Source organism: Cydia pomonella, chromosome 7, assembly GCF_033807575.1.
Source record: "Cydia pomonella isolate Wapato2018A chromosome 7, ilCydPomo1, whole genome shotgun sequence".
Taxonomy (NCBI): Eukaryota; Metazoa; Arthropoda; class Insecta; order Lepidoptera; family Tortricidae; genus Cydia; species Cydia pomonella.
The window spans coordinates 19,154,478-19,181,822 of record NC_084709.1 but is presented as its reverse complement, the minus strand read 5'-3'; the positions used below and the strand labels follow the sequence as shown (position 1 = coordinate 19,181,822).

Below are 27,345 nucleotides of genomic sequence, written 5' to 3'. Positions count from 1 at the left end.
GGAAACCATACGTCTGTGTAATATTGTATAATATATTGGACTTATTGGATACAACACATACTAGCTATATATTTTGTTAGCTTCACACCATTGTAGCGTGATGGGAAAGACATGCAAATAATGACTAATGGTCATCGGAAAACTTTTAATTTCTTTATCTTATTTTCCAATACCTGATACGCTTGCCTTCGTTTGACATAATTAAGGGCCCAATTATGAATATTAATTCTAATATTAGGAACTAAAGGTTTTTTTATAGGGAAAATACATAATTATAATCTTATAATTTTTTTATTAAGAGCTAAGTGTCCATCACTAAGGCATAATAACATACGATTTCCAATACTGGTTCAGATAATATGATAAAAACGAGAGTTGTCAGCATGGAATATATACGACAACCTTTATCTACAGATAAACCATTACACACGATATTAAAATCAATGCATACAAGGCACGGTAAATATCACGATGAATCAATTTGTTCGTTCCTCATTATCATAATTGTATCATTATAACTTTATAGCGTACACAAATCATTTATACTCCAATAAATGAAGAGTTTCCTTTAGAAATAACAAAAAATATATAAATATTGCACAGTCTACTGTAGCATATTTATTATAATTATAGATTTTAAATAATGGGTAGAAAGCTCGTCTGGGTTTCGTTGATGTCTTTTACTCTTAGGTAAGTAATTGCCACTTGCACCATCCAGGGTTAGGGCGGAGTTAATCGTTAACACGGTGTTAATTTGTACTTGCAACTCCAGGTTTAACTAGTTAACCCCCAGTTAGAGGCTAACCCTGGATATTGCAAGTGGCCCTAAGAGTTTACACATAGAAAATAAAGCGTAATTAATACATTTTTTTAAAGTACGTTTTAGACCTATGGCCGTGATTTATTTAATCACGCGAAAGTCAAAAAATCAGGATTGGAATCGCTGAAGTCCATAGAAAAATATTGCTATCTAAAACTGAGGTACGTTTTTCCAAAAACTCCGCTCTCTGAACCTATGGCAACTTAAGAATAACATTACCACGCTTTCTTATTGCATGTACCACACAGAGTTTGTTTGATCCAACTAGTTGGATCGCGTATTTACTCATTGGACTACAAATTCCACGAACGTTCCATCTGTCCTTCAACTATGTATTCTATAATATCAGTAATATCACACAATACTCTTATTACATATTTTTGTTTCGTGTGCTTGCATATTTGACCTTTAAATTGTGTTGGTTTTCTTTTGTTCTGCTTTGTTTATTTTTTTAACTCTTAATATGCAATAAAGATAGTGTCATCGGAATCATTATTAATGATAGGACCATTAACAAGAACACGGAAAACGTTAACAAGAGATAAAAGATGTAGTGACTGTCTGAGAATAATAAAAACATAATTAAAGACATCCTAATTTTTACAAGAAAAGCAATACTTAAGATAAAATACTATTCTAAGATTAAACAAAATACTAGATAAAAGAAGGAATATAGGATGAAATCTGAGATTTGAATCAAAATAATAAAAATAAAAAGCCTTTTATTTCTTCAATTATTACATTGTTACTGTTTTTGGTAAATTATTCAAGAACCCCGCTTTCACAGGTGAAGGCCTCCTCCAAATCAAATAACGTACCTAAAATATTACTAGATTTATTCCGATTTGTCTTTGAAAAAATACGTTTATATTGTTATTGAATTGAGGTTGGATTTTTTGATTCCAAAGTTGTAAAATTTGTCAATCAGAACAATTAAAAAACGCATTTTTTATATTGAATATGTAATACACTTATACTTAGCACTTATAGTTATGCCATAATGACACGAATATCCCAAGCTCATACAATAGATACTTATTTAAAAATAGATTTATACTAGCATTAATTATAATAATCCCGAGTTTGACACTGTAATTAGGCAATAGACTTAAAAGCTTTTCAGAGACTAGCAAATGACCCGACGCATTATCAATCCACAGTATCTACACGATATGAACTCTAGAAAACTATTTTTTATTAAAATAAACGCTGGAAATGTATATATGGATGAAGTTATAATCAGTTGCTAGTCTTATTATAATCAAATTATTTTTTCAACACACTTGCTCAAAAAAACGTTTTTATTCCACCGATTTTTGGCTCATAATCCTAGATATTAAACACGCGTGCTTTTTCAGTATATTATAACACTCGTGCTTTTTCATTGGAAAATCAGCAAAAACGTCCAGTCTTTCTTGGAAAACGTGTTGGTAGCTTACTTCATTGAACTGGCGAATAAGTGCCTACAAGCCCAGCTTTGGTGCAATTATTCGATGTTAGAACTGTAAACCACAATTTTTAAAATTTTAATTTTACTGTTTTGACAAAAAAAGTTTTGTTTTTTCCTCGCAAGTGTGTGAAAAACGTCGTATGAAACGCGTGTGCATTGGTCATTACCCACATCGGCTTTCTTATTGCGCGCTCACTTACAGTTCGCGCGCACAATATCGCCTCGTGTGTAATGATCAACTTAGCACACTTTTATCATAATGTACTATTAATTTCAATGTAGTGTTACTAACTTCATTTAATAGACTCTATTGCATTGTACAATACAAACTTGTTTTATTAACGATTTCTAATTAATATTACCTACATTTAAAATCTGCTTGACATATTCCTATGAGACAATAGCTGCCAAGTTGATGTTGATGATTTAATTTGTAAGTTGATTGCGAGACTGACAGGGAGGGCGCCGGTTGGTTGGTTTCATTTTCGATATTCGACACATTGTAGACAAACGAACAATCCGACGCCAGATGGCGTTGTTACGCTATCACCCTGTATTCCGCTCATACAATTTTTAACGTTTTCCAATAGCATGACGACCGGTCTGGCCTAGTGGGTAGTGGCCCTGCTTATGAAGCTGATGATCTTGGGTTCGAATCCCGGTAAGGGCATTTATTTGTGTAATGAGCACAGATTTGTTCTTGAGTCATGGGTGTTTTCTATTTATTTATGTTTTTGTATATTACATATATCGTGTCTGAGTACCCACAACACAAGCCTTCTTAAGCTTTCCGTGGGACTCAATATGTGTAAGAATGTCTTATAATATTTATTTATTTATTGTACATATACAATATAATAATGCTGATGTATGTAATGTAAGTACTCATACTCATACTCATAGTTTATTGATAATGTAAATTACAATCACCCCTAATTTAGGAACTGGATCGTTTTCGACTCGTTAGTTTGACAGATCGTTATGTAGCTAACATATTATGTCAACTTTTTTTGATAAATACACTACGCATCGAATTATGCTCTCATATGGCAGCCTGCCAGCAGCCTCTTTTGATAGGGTTTAATTAAAAAAATAACAAATATGTTTATCCCTATTTTTATTACTTAAATGTTACATTTCTAAATAAATTAATGAGCTAATCTGCCAAAAAATGTCTAGAGTTCGACCATGAAAAGTCTGCAACGATTTTGATATCACATGCAGTGCGTCTTCAGTTTCTTGAATTATATTTATATCGGCACTACCTGATCAATGTTGTAAGTTCTTAGTTTACTGCTACCCAAAGGTCTGGAAGAGATCGCTTCTATCTAGGTTTTAACTGTATTTAATTTTCTGTGTATTTTTTACTGTATGGTGCACAATAAAGAAAATTAAGTTACTTACTAGTGTCATTTGAAGTGTCAAACTTCTCTGAAATGATGACGTATAAATAACACTTGCATGTGTGCTATCAAAATCGTTGCAGGCTTACCTTGTTCTAACTCTACAAGCATTTAACGTGTACTCGATATAAAAATAAACGGTCATAGAGACCATCATTTGACACGAGAGGTATAAAATCTACTTAAAATAGCCCCGTCTCATTATAAAATTCAGAACATAATGGCTCCTCTACACGATGGGCCATCATATTGACCCACTTATATGGGCCAGCGTGTAGAGAGGGTAGTGGTGTCGGAAGTTTTATGGCGCGGCGGGATGGTGATGGGATGGCTACGGTGTCGATTTTTCGTCCGCACATCAAAAGTATAGTGGGCCAGCGATGGTGCGTACGCATCTACACGTAGCCCATTCCATAGTGCGTGCTCTCAACTATTGCATGGCCATCTCGCTGGTCCAGCGCTGGGCCATCTTGTAGAGGAGCCATAACAGCGCCCTAACAAGACAATCATTTTGTATGAGCGGAATATACATTTACATTATAAATATAAGTTTTTGTCTATGAGATGGAATGTGAATGCTTGTTAGAATCTCCTGAAAGGCGCTGCTTGGTACTGAGGCTGCAGGTTAGTTGAGGCCGGCGTTGGCGGTAAGGTCTTGAGGAAATCCAAGGCCTTTTGGATGGCTGGTGGTATCGGCGGCGGGGTCGGGAGGTGCTCGCCCTGGAAATATTAAAAAATGGTTATACATTATGAATGTGAGTGAGTTTATTTTATAGACGATTATAGTGTTACTGATTTACGTAACTAGACTCAAACCTTGGAAGGTGGTATTTGACTGTGAATATCGCGACTTTTGTGATAAATTGACATTTTAAGGCCGAGCTATTAAATTTGGTCGGCACTTATAAAATAAAGGATGTCCGAGAAGTAAAGAGACAATTTCAGTTTTACTAACTGAAAGTTTTATTACTATAAAATATGAAGAAAAGTTTTAGTATCATAGCGTCTGTGGTTTCGTTATTTGTCATTTAAACGGGGAATTTTGTTATTACACAATAGTTTTTTTTTCAAAATAGCGTCCACTAGCGTCAGATTCGTAAAATACAACGAGGTATTGTATTTTACTAATCTCTAATAAAAAGGATACAGTTTAATTTTCTTCTAGAAGAGCTAGACAAACTAGTGGTTAGTTTTAAGTAGATTCCTTGACGAAATAGAACGATCATGGTACCTCGAAATATTAATCGGGTTAGTTAAATCGATTTTTATTAGACTCCTTCAACTTCCGTCAGAGTGCCAACCGAAAAATAAAAATATCAAAGGTTATCGCCAGAATGAAAACGAACGATCTATATTTAAAAGCATATGTAAAACAAAAAGTTTCTAGATACATGAAGAACCAAGAGGACCCAGCTAAAAGAGGGTGCCGAAGAGTTTATAACAGTTAACTGAGGAAAGTACTCGACGATTTATTAACGATGAAACCTATGTTCCGGCGGATCCTAACGTTGATAATGATGTTCCTGGCAAGCAATATTTCGATTCAACCAGTCCCTATGGACAAAAAAAGGCCACATATGGAGCAGCTGTAATGCGGTGGATCGTAAACAATCCAAGAATAAACGTTGTTGTGGGCGCAAATATAATATTAACATAATAATTCAATCAATTTTGTTTACAAGTATCAACCAGAATTATTACTTTTAATGTTTACTTTACATTAAATATTTTGAATATAAAATTGTATATACTTCTGGGACACTCCAGTAGTGTAGGATGTAGCTGAATGGTGAGATTTGTGCCAAAATATTTTATCAGTACGTTGACTGAATGTCTTAGTAAGCAAATTAAATTTCTGGGAGGTAAGAGTTCATCAAAGGTCACGTTACGCTTTAAAAATATATTAAAATCACAAATTTCGCCAAGCTATTATATCCATACATATTGCAATAGGCGACAGACCAAGGGGCCAATCCTAGATGACAAAGCTTTCGCAGAGAAATGAAACAAATCGCTATCTGTCTCTATCGCATTAATATGGAAGAGTGATAGAGAGACAATACCGTTTCGTTTCGTTTTCTGCAAACTATGCCTACAGGCCTACAGGCCTACCCACTGCTTAAAGAGCCGGTTTCAAAACAAATTTAAAATTAGTCCCCATTATTGTCACCATCTGTCACTGATTTATAGCAGATACAATTTAAATTAACCTATTCGATTTACATAACGGACAGTTTGCCAATAGGTTACGACAGGTGATAATGGGGCATCTTGACTGACATATTGGTTTACGCAGTTTTTGCACTTATATATTCTTGCGAATACCCTGTAATATATTACGCTATAACATTATCTCACACAAAAATCGGCGTGACACGGCCGAGAAAAACCATTATTTTTGAGGCTTAGGCCGTTTTCATTAATTAGGCACTTATATATCTGTACATGTATACGTAATTTTAGACTGACCACGCTAACGCTTGCTTTGCTTTGCTTGCTCCATATTTGAAAACGTCACATATCATTACTTCAGGTATAGATTTCAATTACTCTTTTAGGCATAGGTTAACTGGAGGAGATCCCTCTTAGGGATAAGTTCGCCTTTGCACTACACATTTACGTTCTATCTGATGTATACAATATTTTTTTGCTCGTACAGTCGGCATCAAAAGTAACGGATCAAACAAGGTTTCAAAAGTATCTATATCATTCTGTAACAGCTTAACAAATTATGGTGATTCTATATGTAGAACAATTAAGACTGTAAAAGATATATTTTTGAATATAAATTTTAGAGATTTATCTGTATTTGGAAAAGCTATCCGGAATATCAGATACTTTTGGCGCGTTGTTTCATCCGCTACTATTGACGCTCACTGTACAGTAAAGTGAAATGAAAACTTAGCATGATCCGACTAAATATATTCTAGAAAAATTCACTGACGTTAAGAAAATCGAAAGAGGTTCTATTTAATATGAAACATAATAAATGACTTTATGAACATGATTGTTTTGACATGGCTCTTCAATATAAATGTATTATTTTAACATATAAGCCGCTTTAATTTAAAATATGTATGTTGATTTTCGTGTAGGTATATGTAACAAATATATTGGTTCGAATGGGATGCCCTGCGAGATTGCGAATGAGGTTAAAATTAGATGATTTTACAAAATATGAATTATATCCCGAGAATTTTGTTTATCTGGTAAAATTCAAACCCAAGTTATGAGGTTTCAAAAAAACGACGAAGCGCTTCGAGAAAAGGTAGGTAATGCCCTGCGCTTCGCTTTGCTCGTCTTGGCGGGCGCACTACCGTGCCCTCAGATTCCGCTCAGGCAGCTCTCTGGTCGCACTCACCAGAAGCATATTGTGGAAAAAATTGCTTTTGCACAGAATATATAAAAGAACATCTACGACAGGTGATCGGTGATCACGTGGTGCTTTCTATAGAAAACGAAGTGTCGAACGCCCCGGCCCGGCTGGTCCAACGTGAGTCATTATTTAAGCTAACTTTTTTGTAAAGTATGCATTGCAAGTAATTTTATTCATTTCGTACTCGTACCTTGAAAGGAAAATACAGAACCCTTATAGGATCACTTTGTTGTCCGTCCGTTCGTCTGTCTGTCTGTCAAGACCCTTTTTCTCAGGAACACATGGAGGTATCAAGCTGGAATTTATATCAAATACTCAAGTCTACTGGCCCTTGGAACTGTGGAAAAATCAAACTTTTAAGCCAACGCAATCAAAAGATACAGCCGTTTATGCCGCAAATTTCCGCAAATTTTCGACACTCGCAAGGGAATCAAAACCTACAGGGTACTTCCCGTGAACTCAGATTCTTGAAATTTGGTACGAAGCAACTTATTATAGCACAGATACAGGAAAAATTGTGAAAACCGTAAATTTTTAGTTACATCATATAATAATATACATCTACAGGTTTGTACGGAAAACTCGGTGCGCGAGCCCGATTCGCACTTGGCCGGTTTTTTGCTGTGCGTTCTCTTGTCGAACACTATTTATATGATAGTTACGATACTGACAGCTACTGTGTATTTAAATTTTGACCTGGCATGACATTTTGTGAAATAGCTCAAGCGTTAAACTGATCAACGTCCGTCAAGTCTATTACAAGATTATCCCGCAACGTTGATGAAATACTTTCTTGACAGATATGAATTGACTCTTAAACATTAAGAACCTTAATACAATATTGACCCGCATACATTAACCCCCTTACTTATAAAGCTTTTTTTATACTACGTCGGTGAAAAACGAGCATACGGCCCGCCTCATGGTAAGCAGTCTTAGCAAACATTTATTAAATTTTGTCTCTTTCTGACAAACACAAGTATCAAAATGTCAAATAGGGACAAACTATTATCAAGAGCTTATTAGAGTTGAAGAATATGACCCTTATACATAAGAATAATGTTACCAGGAAAGCGGTGGTCACTTTAAACAAGTAATACCTACACACCAACCTCTGACACGGGGTGTACTTTTGTACTTTATTAATTTTTTAAGTTATATATCTGATGATAATTAAATAAAGTAATTTAACAACTCATTTAATGTACGTAATACAATATTAGTGCCTAATTGATCCAGAATCAACAATTTTGCATTTAATACCATTTTGAAGTCGGCCTGGGGCCCATTTCTCGATCGTTATTAGTCTAATATTATTAGTGTGTCCATGGTAACCCATACGACTTGACACGGGCCATTTCTCGAACGGTATTAGTCTAATATTATTAGTGTGTTGCCATGGCAACCCATACGATTTGCAGGATTTGCGATTAATATTATTAGGCCAGGAACTGTCAAATCGTATGGGTTGCCATGACAACACACTAATAATATTAGACTAGTATCGTTCGAGAAATGGGCCCCAGTTCGTGAACTAATAATATTAGTCTAATACCGTTCGAGGAATGGGCCCCGGTAGGTATATTATACTCGTAAAATTATGAAGTTAAGTCCTACCGTTTATCTCCCTTATCGGCCTTAGCTTTATATATATACTACCAAAAATCAATTCTTACGATACTCCGATAATAATATCTTTATTTCGAAGAACAAACTTAATAGTTGTTTGTAACAAGTAAAAAAATTAACTGAAACCTAGGTTAGTATTATTTTAAGATTTATTTTTTTAATATATAAAATATTAATTGATTGATTGAAATCAAGAGAGTACTCGTTCGGATGAGTTTGACTTAGGTTGTGGTGTGCATTGCTATACTTATAGACAAAACAACATTATGCTAATATTCAAGTTAATAATAATAAGATATTAATTTACTAATTAACAAATTATACAAATTCTTGAATATATGTAACTTATTATAATTTTTATTTAGATATTTGATTATGAAGCATCATTTTATATAACAATTAAAATCTAAATAAGTTTCAATTTCTGTTATATTAGACACAGATACTCGTCAAAAACTGCAAAAATGTTTTGTGCCACAAAGTATCATTGAAGGTGAATGACCATTCCATTATAAGTAATTTTTTTTATAGAAAACGGAGAAAACATGATAGCCATGTGTCAATTTTTTAGGCTTGGTAATGTGCATTTGATACCTCGGAAGTGATAACCTAACCTCATACCACCACACGAACCGTAAGCTTGTTTACCACATGATATAAAAAACAGGCAGATTGGACTTGCAGCAATGGCCGTGCCGTGGGTCACGGGTCGGCGTTTGATATTTCGCAGCGACATTTGCCCGCGGTTTACCAACTCACACGCCCGCGCTTTTCGCATATCCTATGTTCTTTACGTAACTTACATTATTCTGAAACCCTGTTATGTTTAGTTGGGCTATAATATATATAGTGGGGTACTTAATTTTCAAACACCTTTAGAGCCGGACCAATGTAACTTCGTATGGCATTTGCAGTGACAAAGTGCGGTATGTCATCATTAAGGGACTGTCAACCACCCAATGTCCTTGAAATGGATGTTACAGTTTTTTAAGAAAAACTATTTGTTTTGGTAAAGCAAAAAAGTTAATATTGATTATATTTCAAAGACCGTGGCCGTACTCGATACATGATTGAACGAGATCGGCGCGATACAAAATAATTGCAAAGATTGGTCTTAAAAACACCAATAAACTGTTTTTTGACTTACGGGTCTGCAATTAAAATCACAGTTTTAAACTTTTATACCTAAACCCCTAACGAGTAATATTACACAAACCCATTTTTTTTTTCAATAGTTTTCTTCTCATTCCCTTGCCAAGGCCCAGTAACAGTGACAGTGCTATCTCTTTTACTCCGATACAAATAGTGTGCGCGTTTTAGGTATTGACAGCCTCTTAATGTCAAATTTATATGAGAATATGACGATTGTAATGACATTCCATCAATTTGTTCTATTCGAGTAGGTCCAAAGTTGTCTAAGACGGACTCTAGGCGCCACCCTGATTATGAGCACTGTTTTGTCTTACAGATCAGAGAAGGATAAGATAATCACAGATGTGAGGTTCTGTAACTTCTGTCAATTTTCCCATACAAACATTGTCGACATTTTCCTCTCTGTATTTTGGCCGATAGATATTTTTTTTTTACAAATGCAAAATTATCAGTACCTGTGACTATCCTCGTAAGGCACACCATACAAAATTTTCCTATTTTTAATTGGAACTTTCTTTAATATTAAATCGGGGTGAATTTAGTTTGTTTGAGAAAGCAATAAAACAGAAAAAATACAGTTCTATTTGGTTTATAAAAGGTTGAAAAGGTTCTATTTAGATTGAAACGGAGTGTACATTACGACTGGCCTTACAAAGCTACTTTTTTTTTATATTCTTGTTTTTATATGAACTAGGTTACTTTAAATAGCCCTAAAACGGCCAAATAAATGCGCCATAAACAGAAGCCCAGCATACAAAATCAGAAATTATACACGCAAAAGTCAAAACGATCAGACACAGATCATTTATTTCTCATTCATATTTCTCACGACTCGTTAAGTTTTGAAGGCGGAAAATGTCGAGAATCAAACCTTGATTTCTGAGATATTTACGTAGGTATTTTTCGCCTAAGCTGCAGTTATCCTTATCGCACTTATTTTAGGAGCTGCCTCGTCAGCGCGACAGAGATTTACCTAAAGTTCTTAAATCTGAGAAGGGACTCAACTGGTATATTTTCCTCTTAATGGTTTGCTGATTGTATTTCTCACAAGTTTAAATGCCAAATAAGCATTAAATTATAGATTAATGTGTAATTAGTAGGTATTTGTAGACAGGAATGACGAGATTGTTTGATTGGACGTTTAAAAAACGATACTTCTACTAGATAGATTTAAAAATGTAACTTAAAGAAAGGCGTGTTAAACCTGTTAGTTTTAAAAAACTTTTTTTTTCTAGTAAATAGTTTTTGCTATTTTAATGCTTTTACTTCAAGTGAAGTCAATTTTATTAGGGGTTTTTTGTACAAATACTGCACGGCATATAATCATATACATAGTAATAATTTAGACACTATGCTAAATCGTACTAATTGAATATAAATAAACCTTAACGCATGTCACGTATCCGTTGTTTTTTATGAATTCAGAGACAAACTAGAGTCGCCCGAGAGTCGGGGCCGACTGATATATCGTTCGATATCAAGTAACGCGAGATTTGTCAAAATTGTTTGCAACTGACACTTTATTTCGAATCCAATTAAATCGACATCTTGACTGAGAATAGAAGTCAAATCCTTTGTTTCTCAGATCGCTGAGAAACAAACAACAACGGTTCTAAATTTGAATGTAATTAGGGTATCGGTTATCGATTCATTAAAGTGAGAATTACGATGCAGCATAGATATGATATTAGATAGATTTTGTTGCATTTAGACCTATTTCCATGTGCCAAGTAAAAATGTGTAACTAATTAGGTAACAATTTGATGTGGTAGATTTTTGTGAACAAAATTTATTTGATGTTCTTTATTCACAAAAAATCTTGAATAAAGTGGAAGAGTTTAAATTGCAAACTTGACATTTATAAAATATATATATCAGTCTTCACACTGCAGATTCTTGATAACAATACTATTTATGACCAACGTCGTGGGCTTGATAGCCCGACAAGGGACGAGTTTTGTCACCCGACCGACACTGTCTCAATGCGACCCTAATTTTATCCCAATATGTTAATTAATTTATTCGTTAAATATGCCATATATAACTTTAAAACGCCTATCTTAATAATTTGCTGAACATTGAAGCAAATTAAATTATTATTATTACACAAATAATAACTAATACGATATAATATTTAACTGCAACTCAAATCTGTTACTCTTTATGAAATTGCGCCAAAACGATTTGGTTTAAGTTAGGAAGTAAATCGAAGGGATAGAGTTTTTTCTACTTTGAAATTCATTAAAGTTTTTTTTGTATTGTTTACATAATTGCTGTTAAACCAAATTGTTAAATTCTGATATGTTTATGTTTGATATTCTTAAATTTAAGATTACGTCAATCACTTTAAGTTATCATGAATACCTATAAATGCATAGCGTGGTGCGCGTACCCATGTTTTACTGAACATTCCTTAATGGGCATGAATAGGCGAAGATGCATCATCAATTACATCAGCATTAGCTCTACGAAGCTTAAGTATGTGCAAAACACCCAACATTTCTTGTATCAACTATAAAATTATTTAAATGTGCAAAACATTCAATACTTTACACAATCGGTAAGTAAAATGACCTAAGAATGTTATGAAACTTCTAACCGCAAATTCATTTTAAGGAAAGGTTAGGTTGTGAATTATCATAAAACAATGACTAAATGTAGGTATGCTTGTATATCTGCGATCGATACATATGGTAATTTCAATGGTTATTTGTCAGAGTAACCAGTGAAGCCGTCCAAAAAAAAGTGAAGGAAAAGAGAAGCTTAATGAGCATTATTAAAAATAGAACAGAAAAAATTATTGGCCACCTGTTACGACCACTTCATCATAAACATAATAGAAGGGAAAATAAATAGGACAGTTAGGGGAAGACCAAGAAAAAGTTATATGAGCCAAGTGAAGAAGCATGTAGGGGCCGTATTGTACCAGGACATGACACTAAAGGGCTGCCTTCGGATCGACCAAGGTGAAGACAACTTCATCAAGCTGCACCCACAAGAGTCCAGCTCTTAAAGTGAATGATGTTGAAGTGTTGAAAATAGGTATAGAATTCCCATCGAGTTGCTACTACGGAATCTAACATATTACTATTTTCATACCATTATTCTGAATTACGTTATTTAAAGTAAAACCTACGTTGATTGTTAATATTAATGGAAATAAGTGATTTGTATTTTATATTTCACATTTTGACTTTTGCATAATATCATTTTACAAAGATTTTGCACATAAAAAAAAATACAAATTTAGGTACGTTACTCAAAAACGCCCGAGAAGCAAAATGGATATAAAAGTCAAATCTATAGCTGACTAGGTCAATGATAATTATTGTCTAGATTCAAGATGATTTCAGTCTCGAGGTTAAGCAATATTTTTACGTTATTGCTTATTTTACATGAAAAAGCGATTCCGATGAGGATTTATTTGGATAGGCCTATTAAGCTTAATTAAATTTCAATGGCGCATGGTGCAGCTGTAAAGTACGACTTACACTCGACGTATCAATTGGGGCGATACTTATGTGATGTTGTGTAACAGGTTGCGACATGGTTATCATCAGACCACTTGTAATAACATTTTCTATTGACAAAAAAAAACACTTATCTAGGTTTTTTTACTAACGACAAACTTTAAAAATAAAATTTCAAAGTTGGTACTTATACAGAATCCTTACTGCCACCTACACTGCACTTCTTCAAATTGAGTTTATAAGTTCATTATAAACTTGAAATAACCATACAAACAATTAAATAACCATGTATCAAAGGGTGCCTTAGGTATATACCTATTTCCTATTTCCCGCGGTAATGCAATTGCTTGCATTGCATTACCGCGAGAAATATCAACACAGTGGACAGCAATGTGGCTGCGACTTGACAGCGCAGTTGCAATTGGAAAGTGACGTTTCGTCTAGGAAAAAACAAGGCCTTATTTTGGTTATTATACTAAGTAGTTATTCGTTTTTTTAGTATAAATAATTAAGTACGTATGTTACTTTCACACAGTATAATGTTTTACATAAAGTAATTATTTACGCTCCGCCATGTGTAAATCATACTTAACGAAGCACTCGAACTAGTCAGTCCAGTATATGATTCTGCGAACACCTCCGGTCAATGTGCTAAAAGCGGTAACATATATCGACGTGTTACATTGTTACTGCCTCGTATGGCTAGCGTTGCGATGATCCCAGGAGAAAACGTGTCAAGGATGCCTCCGCGGGCGTTGCATCGAGAACTTTAACAGGTGTTGAGAACACGTAATTTAATTTTAGGTATTATTACACAATTACAGTTGGAGCAGCATCTTATTATAGCTCAGTTTAGAGATTACTACGTACCTATTTTGTTTCAAAATAATCTGTTCCATCAAAAAAAAAAAAGGAATAAGTGTTCCATGCCACTGTGCCGATAAAACAAGAAAATTTTCTTACAAAAAAAGAACAAGTAAGCTCAATGAGGCTTGTTGTAGGCACTAAATATTTATAATATTTATGGATGTGTATATTATCCGCACCACGACTAAATATAAACATTTGAATATCTCTAGAATGTTTTCTCAATACCAGCCTCGAAATGAAGAGGGAATAAATTCAATTTTATAATTTATGTAGGTAATTTAGCTTTATAGGTAGATTGACTAGCTGATTAACTGGGAATATAATTTTATCTTAAATACTTAATAACGACTTCAAATACACCATTAGTATTTATTGTTTAACTTACGCAATGAGCATTTAAAACTTATAATACGACTCCGTAAAATAAGGTACCTTGGCATACTTGTACAAATTAATTGAGTATTCCTAGGAATCCAGTAAATCTTTAAGTTTATTGAGATTTATAACAATTGGAATATCCCACGCCGGTGACACACCTAATTATGGCACTCGTCAGGTCACACAAAATTCACACGTCGCATTATACAGATAGGTTATAAATGTTATAATACTTATAATTATGACACGTTTGCCTATTCTGTGTCAAATAAACGTATGGTCTTCGCTTTAAAGGTCTACTGTGTGCGATGCCGACCTTTTAATGCCATGCACTGTATTGACAGATTAGATAACAAGTGCAAGCTCCTCGATTTGCATACAATGCTTTCTCGAAAGATCATCACCTTAATCACCATCAGGAACACAACAGTATATATTCACATATTAACGAGACTACGAGCTTATCTGTAAACACTGTAAGCAGGTGGCTACTTTTCTAGTTGTGCTGCTCGATCGAGCAAGATGGCATTCCGCTGTACCCTTATCAATGCCTACATCTCTTAAATGTCTATGTTGCGGGAATCATACGTAGATTTATTCTGTGTATAAATGTAAAGTCAAAACGGTATACAAGAGAAAAAAGTAAGCTTAGAGTATTCACTCCATAAATCAGTTTCCTTACTAAGATGTAGGGCATAATCGTTTTCCGTCGTATTTTCTAGGAAACGTTCATATAAATTTTATCATGCTACTTCAGTCAACCTCAGTACTTTTTGTTCCGAGAATGACGGAAATAGCAAGACATATTCTTACGTTTCTGGGAAAATAAATACACTACATCTGTAATAAATAATAAGATGTAAGAGAGGTGAAACTTACAACTTCATAAGTTTTAAATTCGCTTAAATCTTATTCCAAATAAGTTCTCATTATCCTCGCTTTTTAAGTTAGTATAAATGTTTTTTTTTTGTTTGTACGGAATGAGCACTCTTAGTTTACTTATTTCTCTATGAAAAATAATATTCAACACGCAAAATTACCGACCTGTGGCTGGAAACCATTCTCGTCCGCGATGTAGGTGAGAGATATGAGCTGTCCTTCAGGGGACTTGTAGCTGAACTTTCCTTCAGCAACCTGCACCTCCTCGGGCTCGCCCTTGCCGAAGTTCTTCACGTAGCCAGATTCTTCGGCGGTTATCTCGTTGCCCGTCTCGTAGCTAGAAATAGGGGATCGTTATAAATTGCGTCAACTGTTTCTATCGCTGGACTCCATGGAGGCGCTATATTAGTGATTTTGAGTAAAAAGTTAGGTTTATGTTGGTCTTTTAAAACGATAATGTTGATGATATGTGAAACATATGCCTAATTTGATGCATTTGAGAACGTATTAGTTTCAATTTCGAAAACTGAAGGTACATCTTTTATTTTTCACGGTGTGTATGACCCAAAAGGCATTTTTCATTGATTTCTAATCCAAGCATTTAAAAGTAATATGTGTAAGTTTTATTCCGAATGACCTGAATATACCTTAGAATTAATTAAAGACACTTTCCTCTAAGCAATAATTTACGACATTTTAGCTCTGTCTCGCCAACAAATTAGCTTACTATGGCAAGTAACAAACTGATAATGCAGAATTGTCAGTCTGAGAAAATTTTATGGTAATTATCTATGGAAACGTAATTATGTGTTATGTTACGTGAAAAAGTCTGATATACATACGCCCATTTATACGTCCCATCGACGTTGGGCCCGTCCGCCTCGAACCGGATGATCGGGATCGGCTCGGCGGTCGGCGGCTGTTTCGGCTGCTGAGCCACCGCGGCAAGTATCGTCATCATCAGCGCCAGGAGTACTACAGGAATCTGAACACAAGACCGATAGTTCACTTAAGGACACATTCGGATGGCGACTGCAGCTGTTACTGTTAAAAAGTTATCTTCTGCAGCGTTGGTGCGAACGATGTCACTGTTAATTTCCTTGATAAAATTAGTGACAGATTGAACTTACTAACCGCCACCGCAATACAAGGAAAATTTATGAAGAATATTAACATTGATATCACCCGCGACAACGCTGCAGCAGTAATGTTGCTGCAGTCACGATAAAGTAATCATTACATAAACATACATACTACTTACATATGAATATACATTTAATAAGTAGTTAAGTGACAATATTAAGACATTTAAAATGAATGCGAAGTTAGCTTTGTCTGTCAACTATTTCAGATTCAAACAATTGTATAAACCTATTATTAAGACAGTTGTCTTGGAACCAATTATCTACAACATAAATATTTAGTTATGTTCGACTGGGCGATACCTCTTTATCTATCTGTATATTTTTATTTATTAAAAGATGGATTACAAAAGAAAGACGGATTTTGCTGTTTTAGAAATATGAATTATCTTTATTATTAAAGTAAATTATTTAAGTTTATTAAATACATTATAATCACTAACATTATTGAAGCTAGAAGTATGACTGCCAAGAATAAACTTTTTTCCTTCCTAACCAACTTTATCATACATGGCTTAGGGCTCAGATGAGCAGTTGAGGTTTTACAGCGTCTAGACCCAAAATAATGCTAAAAGTAAGTTTCTCTACATTTATCAAGGCCATTTCTTTATCAGTTTTGGCATTTTATTAATAATATCTGAGAGACCGAGCTTTGCTCAACAACAATAAAACTCAATAATGCGCGTTTTGCCGTTTCCGAGATCCCCGAAATGTATATATACAAGAATTGAGGTATAAGATATGTGTGAAGCATTCTGGCAGTGCTTTTTTATCTTATATTAGGACTTATAAATATTTTTAAGTAAAGTTCGTGTTTTGTAAACTAAAAGTGCAAAAAATGTAAACATGATGTTTACATTGTCAAGGTGTACCTACACCTTGTTGTAACATATCAGACTGTTGAAGAATATTTTATAGTACATATGGTGCTACTTTTCCGCACTAGTGCATAAATTAGCACATTATGTAAATGTAACTACATATGTCGAAAATTTAAAGGGTCATCATGTACTGTAAAACGTTGTACGATACAGGTGCGAATAGGTAATTCGCAATTTGTGTCGATTTAAAACATGTTACTCGTTACGAATTTCCTATTTTTCGCACTTGTATCGTAAATAACTATTTCAATTTTATTTTAGCACTTGCACTTGAAAAAACTATGACTAACTAACAAATGCGTGTATTTCATAATGCTTCCATCACTAACTATTAGTTTACTTAACAATAATATTGATTATAGTAGTACATTTTCAGGTTGCGCTGCCGCAATCCATTGTATTTTGAAACTGTTACCAGCTGAAGGACGATATTAAAAACTAAAATTTGAAATTGAACTGCGGTTATCGCTGAAAATGTTTCGTTGGCACTACCTAGTTTGTAAATTATTATTATTACTATTATATCTCCTTGGATTTCACGGGCCTATAAATCCCGGTCTTTTGATAGGCTTGCATGGGGATATAGATCCAACACGTAGAGGCCTCTTGGAGAGCTTTAATGTCATGTAGAACGCCTGCTGGAACCCGTTCACGGGCGCAACAATAGACACCAATGAACCGGTCGCAACAGGCATTGGGACTATTGTAGTAAAGTGAACAGTATAACGGTCTATGGATTGAAGTTTGGGAGGACAATGAGACTGGGTTATTGCAAAGACGTCCGGACACCTGCCATAACAATGTTTTCACTAGTTATCGAGGCAGGCGGTGACTCGCCGCCCACTAGATGGGCCCCTGAAAATGCCGTCCTGAAGACGACCAGGAGCAACACCGGTGTGAGCGGCTCAGGGGTGTCGAGAGGTGTACGCCGCTTTCTACCCAGTGGCTGATAACAGCCACTGTGCCAACTCGCGTCTTATGCAAGTTTTCACTTCCACCCCTGGAGCATTTAGCTCTAACGACTCCTCTCTGGACGGCCAATGAAGGCAAGCCAGAGCTGAGAGTCGTGCGTCCCCTTGGGGTCCACTCCGACCGACGAAGACACGCCGGAGACGGAGACCCTGACCGACTCTCGGGAGTACTCGGGTCCGTAGGGTCGTTATTATTACTATTATTATTAATTAAACTTTATTGCACAAGTACAAGTATGACGTACAATAGGCGGACTTAATGCCTTGAGGCATTCTCTACCAGTCAACCACTGGGCCAAACAGAAATTTGCTAAGGTGGGTGCAGTGTGAAAAAAATATTTTTTTAATCCATAAATTATAAATGTGTGTCAACTTACCTCAGTAACTGTACATCGGTGGCAACCGAGCATATGGCATGCCATGGTAATAGTACTTCGTACTATTATTATGTAGGACCTCTTTGTAGGTAGCTTACCTATCGTATTGAGTTACAAATAGAGACGAATTTAGTAATGTATTTGCTTAGTGTAAAGATGAATGCCAAGATAAGATGCCTGATAGCCATCTGCGAGCAAAAACCTGTTCGCACGTAGGTGTTGCGTTTGCGCAAGGATTTTGTATAGGCCCCATGCCATATAGGCAGCCACGCAACGGAACTACTTGACTTATGAATTCACATCAGAAATAGGTATAACTTTTGAGATATAAGGATATAAACGGCTAAGAGCATGTCGTACTATGCTCAGTGTGGTATTCCGTAGTTACCGGTTAACTAAAAACGGTTTAACCGATCAGGTTCGGTATAGTTTTCTTGAAAGTCTTTACTAAGCTGTACTTTCACGATGTTTTCTTTCATAAGTTTTGGACCCATGGTTCGTGGTTTCATTTTTTCCGAAAATATTATGTTTATCAAAAAATGATTCATGAAGACCGACTAACGACACCCCACACTATAGAGTTGAAGCGCGAAAAAAAAATCATCCCCACTTTTCATGTAGGAGAGCCACCCTAAAGAAATCTTTGTCCTAGATTTTATTTTACGATTTTATTGGCGTGACTGATTTATATATCCATGCCAAATTTTAGCTTTCCAGCACTAACGATCATAGAGCAAAGCCGCGGATGGACAACCGGTGGCAGCATGGTTGCATGTTTTTCGCCTGTCACTATACCTGACACTTTAGCACTTACGTACTTGTTAGAACGTGACAGTCAAAGTCATAGTAACAGAGGGCCTACCGCGAACCACGTAAATTCGTACGTAAGTGTGACAGGGAGGCAACTCGTTGAACGTGGTTCGCGGTAGGCCCTCAGGTGATGAAAATGCGACCGTGCTACCGCCGCAGACATAACATGACACTTTTTCAATGGTATTTTTAAATTTTGATTCTTGTCATGCTCACATAGGTGTTACATTTTATTTGATAATCCATATATTTACCACTTCAAAAAGGTATTATATAATGTTCGTTATAACTATTGAAATACATCGTTCATTATACTTAACGCAGACAACACCATGAATAGTGCCATAATAAGCACATTTGTTCCGACATATCTTTTATACAATGCGGTGACGAAATCTTCCATGCTCGCAATTTCCGTGCCATGCACCAGGAAATGCACATGCCGGAAGATGAACTTTACCGTTTGACTTTCTTCACGTACAATGTTGGCAAATTTAAAGGAGTGTCGAAACCGCGGTTTAGTCAGACAGGTACCTAACCGAGAATATTTAGAAAATAACAAGTACTAGAGGTAACTTGATGTAGATGCGAATTTCAGTACGTATTTATAATAATAACGATATTTTATATTTATAGGTAGGGTCAGATTATAAAACAAAAAGCGTACTTACAAACTGAAATGGAACTAGGAAGTTTCTCAAAATATTATGACATAAGTGGGCAATAATAATCAAAAGACAACGATCAGTGATGGGTATCATGCCAATCATATTCTATTTCTAACCGATATGAGTATCTATGGTATCTAAACACATTTTTTACTCGTGATTTCGCGCGTTTATGTCTTCTGTACAAAATTTTTGTCTACTGAGATACTTATCAATTTTTATTAATTATTTAGGTTTTATAGTAATCAGAGTGTTATTTTAGATGACTCGTAGAAGAAATATTATATACAGTAGTGATATAATCAAGCTTTTCAATCTCGTACCTTACTTAGGCAACTCAGCAAGCTTCGTAACCTTCACACGGTACTCGACTGGTAAGCTCTCTATTACATAAACGATTGTATAAAATACTATTATAACCTACAATTTTAAAGTTATTAACCCTGCCCTGTAACCGGTTAGGGTTGACACAAAAGGCAAAAGGTGTTATTCAAATACCGACCGCAGTAGCGTTACTGATGCAAAAAGGACCCTTGATAAAATGATTGACGGATTGAATGTTCTGATCGCGACAGTTGTACGGCAACGACTGCAACGCAATTTATCAAGGAAATTCGTCGTAACATTGTCCGCATCACAATCAATGTCACCTGAAGTATGACAAACATAATGTTACACTTTTTGAGGTCACCGACCAAGTGACTACCGTAAAATGGGGTGAGTAGGGCTTACTAGGGTAGTTGGGTTATGAATGGGGTGAGGAGGGATGACAGAGGGATAAGTTGGTTTTTACAGGCTACTGCTACGTAAATTATATATTCTAATAACAAATCATGGTATTATAATGTTCATAATCCCAAAGTGTCGATCCAACAATTTTCAAAACTCACCTTAGTAGGAAATGCCCCCTCACGCCTACTCCGGGGTGAGCTGGCATACCTACTATTTCATATTTATCTTTAAAGTTATGAAATGGAACTACACAATATAATAAAAAAACTAACATTCAAACAAACAAAAAAACGTTGGTAATCACTAATCATTAATGCATTTTGGACTTGGCCTGTTCTAACGTGAGTCATCCTTTAACGAACCGTTTTCCAGCGTCAGACCACACTTAAATATAGATGGTTATTAAGTATAGAAATATTTATAAAATAAATGTTTTTCTTTTCTTAATAATTAGAAATGATCAGGTATGTCTAAACTAGATAAATTAGAAGCAATTCTGTAGATATTTAATTTTTTTTAATACCGACCTATTTAATTTAAAGCATAATATTGTACATTTGTAATTTTTGCCAAATACGAAATTCAACAAAAGTCGGAAACATATTCGCAAGCGAACTTTATGGCTATATGTAAATATTGTCATGTTTTACGACAACGTCTCGGATGAGACGAAGGGTCACGTAAACGCGTCATATCTCTCATGAAACGTGACAGGAGAGAATGTCGGATCGGCACGGAATGAAGAGGTATACAGTGTGTATTTTTGATATGTAACCGCAAACTTAAACTAGACGTAGGTTTTAGTGCTATAAAACGATTCTAAAAGATTTTTAAAATTTAGTCTTAACTACCAGAGCAATTTTCGAAAAAAAATCGATCGGTAATATATTTCGTATATACTCACTTGTGACAGGTGTGACGTCGCATCATTAAATGCGACGTTTTGAGTTAAAACAAAGTAGTGATACATTGCTTGACGAATTATTTTATATGGAAAAATAAAAGTTATCTGTGTTTTATAAAACCTGCGAAAGTGTGTTCAACTACCCTTTGGTCATGCGGTTGTATCAAAAGTACATGCTGTAGAACAGGCGAGGTACCGTGATTTGACAAAGATCTTTCTTTTTTTATATCCGGTTGGTTTACCAAATACTTATACAGCCTCATGTGCTTACCCATACAAATGTAGACCTCATTTTCCTCCTGGATAGTAACTTTATAGAAAATATTTTTACTGACGTAATTCGATGTAACCATAATCCTAGCAGCATTGGTTCTTTTTGATTTTTTTTAAATAGTATAACAGTGGTTTTTAAAAATCCGTTGGGATGTGCATTTCGCTCCTAACTCTCATAATAATCAGAAAATGGGAAATAATCGAACAAAGGGGCATGCTCGTAGCTACGGTTAATATACATGAAATTATAATATACTACATGAAATTGTGTGAAAATATTTACCATGAATAAATATTTACCAGGAAATTGGGTACTGTATATGCAGTAGCGGTCGTCCAACTAACCCCCTTATTCATAAAACTTAGCAAACCCTCGTTAAATGTTGTCTTTTTCTGTTTCTAACAAACACATGTGTCAAAATAACATCATCATCTTGTTAAATTTGACAGACGCTTATGAACAACACCATGTCTTTACGCCGTGAGGTTGAGACGAAAATGTAGGACCCGTGCGAAATCGCCTTTTCATACAAAATATAGTCCTCCTTTTTCTGTCTGGATATTAGTATGAATGAAAATATTTTAACACAATTTGTTGTATATCAACGACAGCTATTATAAATTCGAAAAAAATCAAGCGTTTGATTTTTGTTCGAATTTTTAATTGACCCCTCAAATTGAGGGAAGAGGAAAATGGAGACGAGTAGTACGGGTGTAGGTCAAATGTGTGTATGGTGATTTAAGGGTGGATCTGATGGACCAGACCAGACCAGAAATTTTTGAAGAGTCAAAGGTGAAGGGGTAATGTTGGGAGGTGAAGGCAGAAGATGGATTTTGTGGGGCCTGAGGTTGGGTGTTGACGAGAATGATGAGTCGGGGTTTGAGGAGTTGGAGGATTGGGGGTTGAAGGGGTGAGGGCTTTAAGTCAGGGGTTGAGGGATAAGAGGGGTTCAAGGGTTAGCGGTAGAGGCTGGTGGTTTACAGGTCGGGGCGTTAAGGGGTTGGGGATGGGGTAGAGTGCTGGTTGAGAAGACTGATTTTTTTATGTTTATAAAATACTTTCTTTGACATAGTAGTCTTCGGCGTTTATTACGACGTATTATCTGGTTGAAAAAATATAACCAGTTATTTTAAAGTTTTTAATGCTTCTTAGACTCAAAGGTTGTTTTTTTTATTTTTAGCAATTAAAAATTTCTTGCTTAAGTAGTCTCGAAAAATGTAAAGCTGGTAGTAATTTCATTAAATAAATCTAAATATATCGGTCCTGTGATAATTACGCACTTTAGAAGTGATTATATTTCAAATATACTCAACATTTAAAAGTTTCATTTCCCCTTTTTTGGAAATCAGTCGGGTTATCGCTAATAGTGAAATGAATGGACGTACCCACCGATTTGATTTTAGGAACTGTACCCCTAGTGTAAATGTTATCGACATCATAACGTGACGAACGCGTTTGCGTTAAGTCTCATTTTGTATAGGATTTTGAGTTTCCAAAACGTCCCGCTTGGCGCGCTCTTTCTAAATCCAATACAAAATGAGACTAAACGCAAACGCGTACGTCACGTTTCAAAATCGAATTTAGTTACACTAGGGGTACTGTTCGTTAAAGTCGAGTTGCAAAGACGTTCAAACGTTAATAATCAATCTTTTCATAAACAGTTTTATATAATAATTTTAATATTAATACTTATTAGAATAGTTCATATTTAAAACGTATAATTTTGACATAAGTTTTAAATATTAATTGTAATTAATATTTATTTTAATAGTTAATATTACCAAAACCGGGTTTCGTACGATTATCTATAAAAACGGCAAAGATTAATGTCTGTTGTATGGGAGCCCCCTTTAATATTTATTTTTTTCTGTTTATTAGTATTTGTTGTTATAGCATCAACAGAAATATATCATCTATGAAAACTTCAACTGTCTATCACGGTTCATGAGATACAGCCTGGTGACAGGCGGACAGACAGACAGACAGACAGATAGACAGACGGACGGACGGACAATGGATTCTTAGTAATAGGGTCCCGTTTTACTCTTTGGGTACGAAACCCTAAAAACGTATAATTTTGTCATGTGTTTAAATATGCCAGTGAGAATATTTCGTGCAGTTTATTACTATGTCAATATCTGCGAAAGACATCGATTATTTAACATTTTCCTATTATCCATCCTACAGTTCCTAAAACTTCTTAAATTTAATCAAACACTACGTAATAAATCTTCGTTAAGCAGACCAAATTATTCTTATTAACCAACATCACTTGAAGGATGCTGTTAAATTCTTAAAGAAACAGCATTAAATTGTTGAAAAAAAAAATACACTTGACTTATCTATTTCTCATTTCTTCAACTTTCCCACCGAAACGTCAACAGATGTCAACTAACGTACATACATATGTCTAAAATAACGAGACTCACCATTGTAATGCAAGTCTGGATGCACTCACGGGCAGCACCAATATGTGGTGGGTGACACCGCATAGGGTTTATATACCGGCTGCTTTACCTATGAACTTCGAGCGACCCGTGCGGGCATCCCGGTGACTTATGCCGCACATTTTAATGCACGGTGCACTGAACAATCATTGTCGTACGTATTCGTGCACATTTGTCCTGATGATAGAAAATAGTAGTGCCTATGTTTTCTAATCGAAAAGCTCTGGTATTAATGTGTGCAGGCAAGATTATCAAACTTGCTTAAAGATTGGAGATATATTTTTTTCATTTAAAATATAATCATTACTGCCATGCAGACCTTAAACCACAGGCAATTTTACGAGTTTTGGTATTGTCGTGATCTATAATCATTACACTCGTATACATAATGTTATGTAATCGGTTTTCTATTCTGAAAATCAAAATTCCCAAATACAACAAGCTAGATTTTCCTACACAATACTGCTTTAAATTAAACGCAGTAAAATGGCCTACTGCTACGGCTTTTGGGGCAATGCAGGCTAAAATGCAGTAAAATAAAATTTGCAAACGCTTGTATCTGTATTCTTTGAAATTTGTAGCGACAAAACGAATTAAAACGCAGTTTGTGATTATTAATATCCAAATATGTGAACTGCGTTTGGAACCTTTTCGGTTTTTACGTACAGTATATTTTTTTATATTATGTGTAGATATATTTACTACTTTAAATGAAATAAAACCAGATATAATTTAATTTCCATGCAGTAACTAACTCCCGTAGTACTAAAATTCAATCAAAATACTAACTAAATCACAGTAAATGCGTCTCTGTTACTTATTTCAGTACATTTCATTTTTTCAGTAAATATACATAGTTATTTTTAACTCGGGTATCTATTTATTACCGGAGTAATTAATCTAAACTATCCTTTTTTACAAAAAAATAGGACGCTGCTTCTACCAACACTGTCGAAAGAAGAAAAAGAAATGACATATGTCATATCAGTTCCGCAAAGGTTATATGACTTGTATGTGTTCAAAAGTTCATGAAAATAAGTAACATCGTACGTCGTGTGTGTAATTGTGTATGTTAAAAATATATAACCAGGAAATAGGATATAAGACACGTTGGTTAAACTAACAGTGTACCATTGAAGAATAAAATTCCGCCATAAAACTTTAATCAAGGCAAGAAATACGAGATCTTGATACTAGATTCAAAGTCATTGTTCCTGGATCTGGAGGTAAGTAAGTTTCATAATGTAATTATTATATTGACATTCAATCTAATATATAGAAAGTATTTTACATCTAAAGAGCCGTATAATTTAAACTGAAACGGGACATAATCGCGTGCACTTACTATTATTATTTGGCCTAACCATTGAAACACACCACGGAATCTCTATCTCTTCACCGCAGCATAAAAGTAAAAGAAGCAATTGAAATCAGGAAACATCGAAATATCAACCAGAATGAGGGACAGGAGATTTTGTCTTCGTGGAAGCCAGTTATTAGCAAATGTAAGTGTGGAAAACAATCACAAACATACTATGTGGTGAATGTTTTATGTAGGTAAAGTGAAAATCCTAAGTTGGGTCTACACTTGTATTATTTTGCCGTATCGTATCTCAGTCGCGTATATATGATCTTTAGTGTGAACGTCAATCATTGCCAAAAAAAAAATCCGAATATCATTTCCCATCCAGTTTTTCGGGTAAATTTATTCCGCCGAATGATCAAGTAGCAACCGAACATAATAATTCGTATTAATTATTTCCCAACCTAACAGTTAGCAACTGTTTGTTTGGAAATCAACATAAAAATACACTTTTCTAAATACAATATTTTAGGTAGCAGATTGACTTTGTAAGCCTAATACGAAACATACAAAGTTTATTTTTGCAATCTATCTCGTTTTTTGCATTGTTCGATGCATAAAAGTAACACCTAACATGCTCCTCCTCGCTTCGCTTGTTGTCGCACCTATCTTGCCTCTGTCGAATGACTAGACGTTATCGTTTTAATTTTTTTAGCCAAATAAATGATTTCGCGAAAGAAATGTATTTCAAATGTTGTATGTCGCAATAATCATCTACTTAACAATAATTCTACAAAGTAAAACGTTGTCATAATACAAGTTTGCCGAATGTTGGTTGCCAAAGTGAATCATCTGCGAAAATTTAGTTGGCAAGTGAAAAAAAAAGGTAGAACACCACGTCAGAGATCCGATACCCGTGTGATTTTTTTCATGGCATTTGCCCTTTAATAAAACGTATAAAAATCCAATATAAAAATTATAATTGCGTTAACCCCTCTGAAATTAGAAATAAGTTTTGGCAAAAATAAAATTTTTGGACTTTTCGGTACAAGCTTTTATGGCTGACTGTACTTTTCTTACCGCAGGCAACTAATACTCATCGAGACAATTCTTAAAACCTCAAACACAATTAGGTTGCGTTTTTTCATCACATAATTCCAATGGCCATCTCCTATCTCCATCATCAGATCAGCTCGATAGTAAAATATAATGCAATAGTAATATTGTGTCACCATTGCGAAGTGGGTCAATATTGCTTCCAAGATTTGACCCACACATACATACTAACAGGGCAAGTTATTAAAAGCTTGTAAAAAAGCGCTAATGCAACAAAACGATTTTAATGTGATATAAGTTAGGTATTATTTTTTACAAAATAGAGAGATTTACAAAACTAAGTGAATTATTTA

General features: G+C 34.9%; 1 protein-coding gene across 1 annotated transcript; it reads right to left on the bottom strand.

Moving 5' to 3' along the window:
• Positions 1–272: 272 nt before the first annotated feature.
• Positions 273–27,175, bottom strand: LOC133520075 (endocuticle structural glycoprotein ABD-4-like). Its single transcript, XM_061854375.1, has 4 exons — positions 24,616–27,175; positions 16,270–16,412; positions 15,593–15,764; positions 273–4,393 (listed from the first exon to the last, which is right to left on the bottom strand). Exons 1-4 carry the CDS (start codon positions 24,676–24,678, stop codon positions 4,256–4,258), a joined length of 516 nt encoding a protein of 171 aa, XP_061710359.1. The 5' UTR covers positions 24,679–27,175; the 3' UTR covers positions 273–4,255.
• Positions 27,176–27,345: the final 170 nt, after the last annotated feature.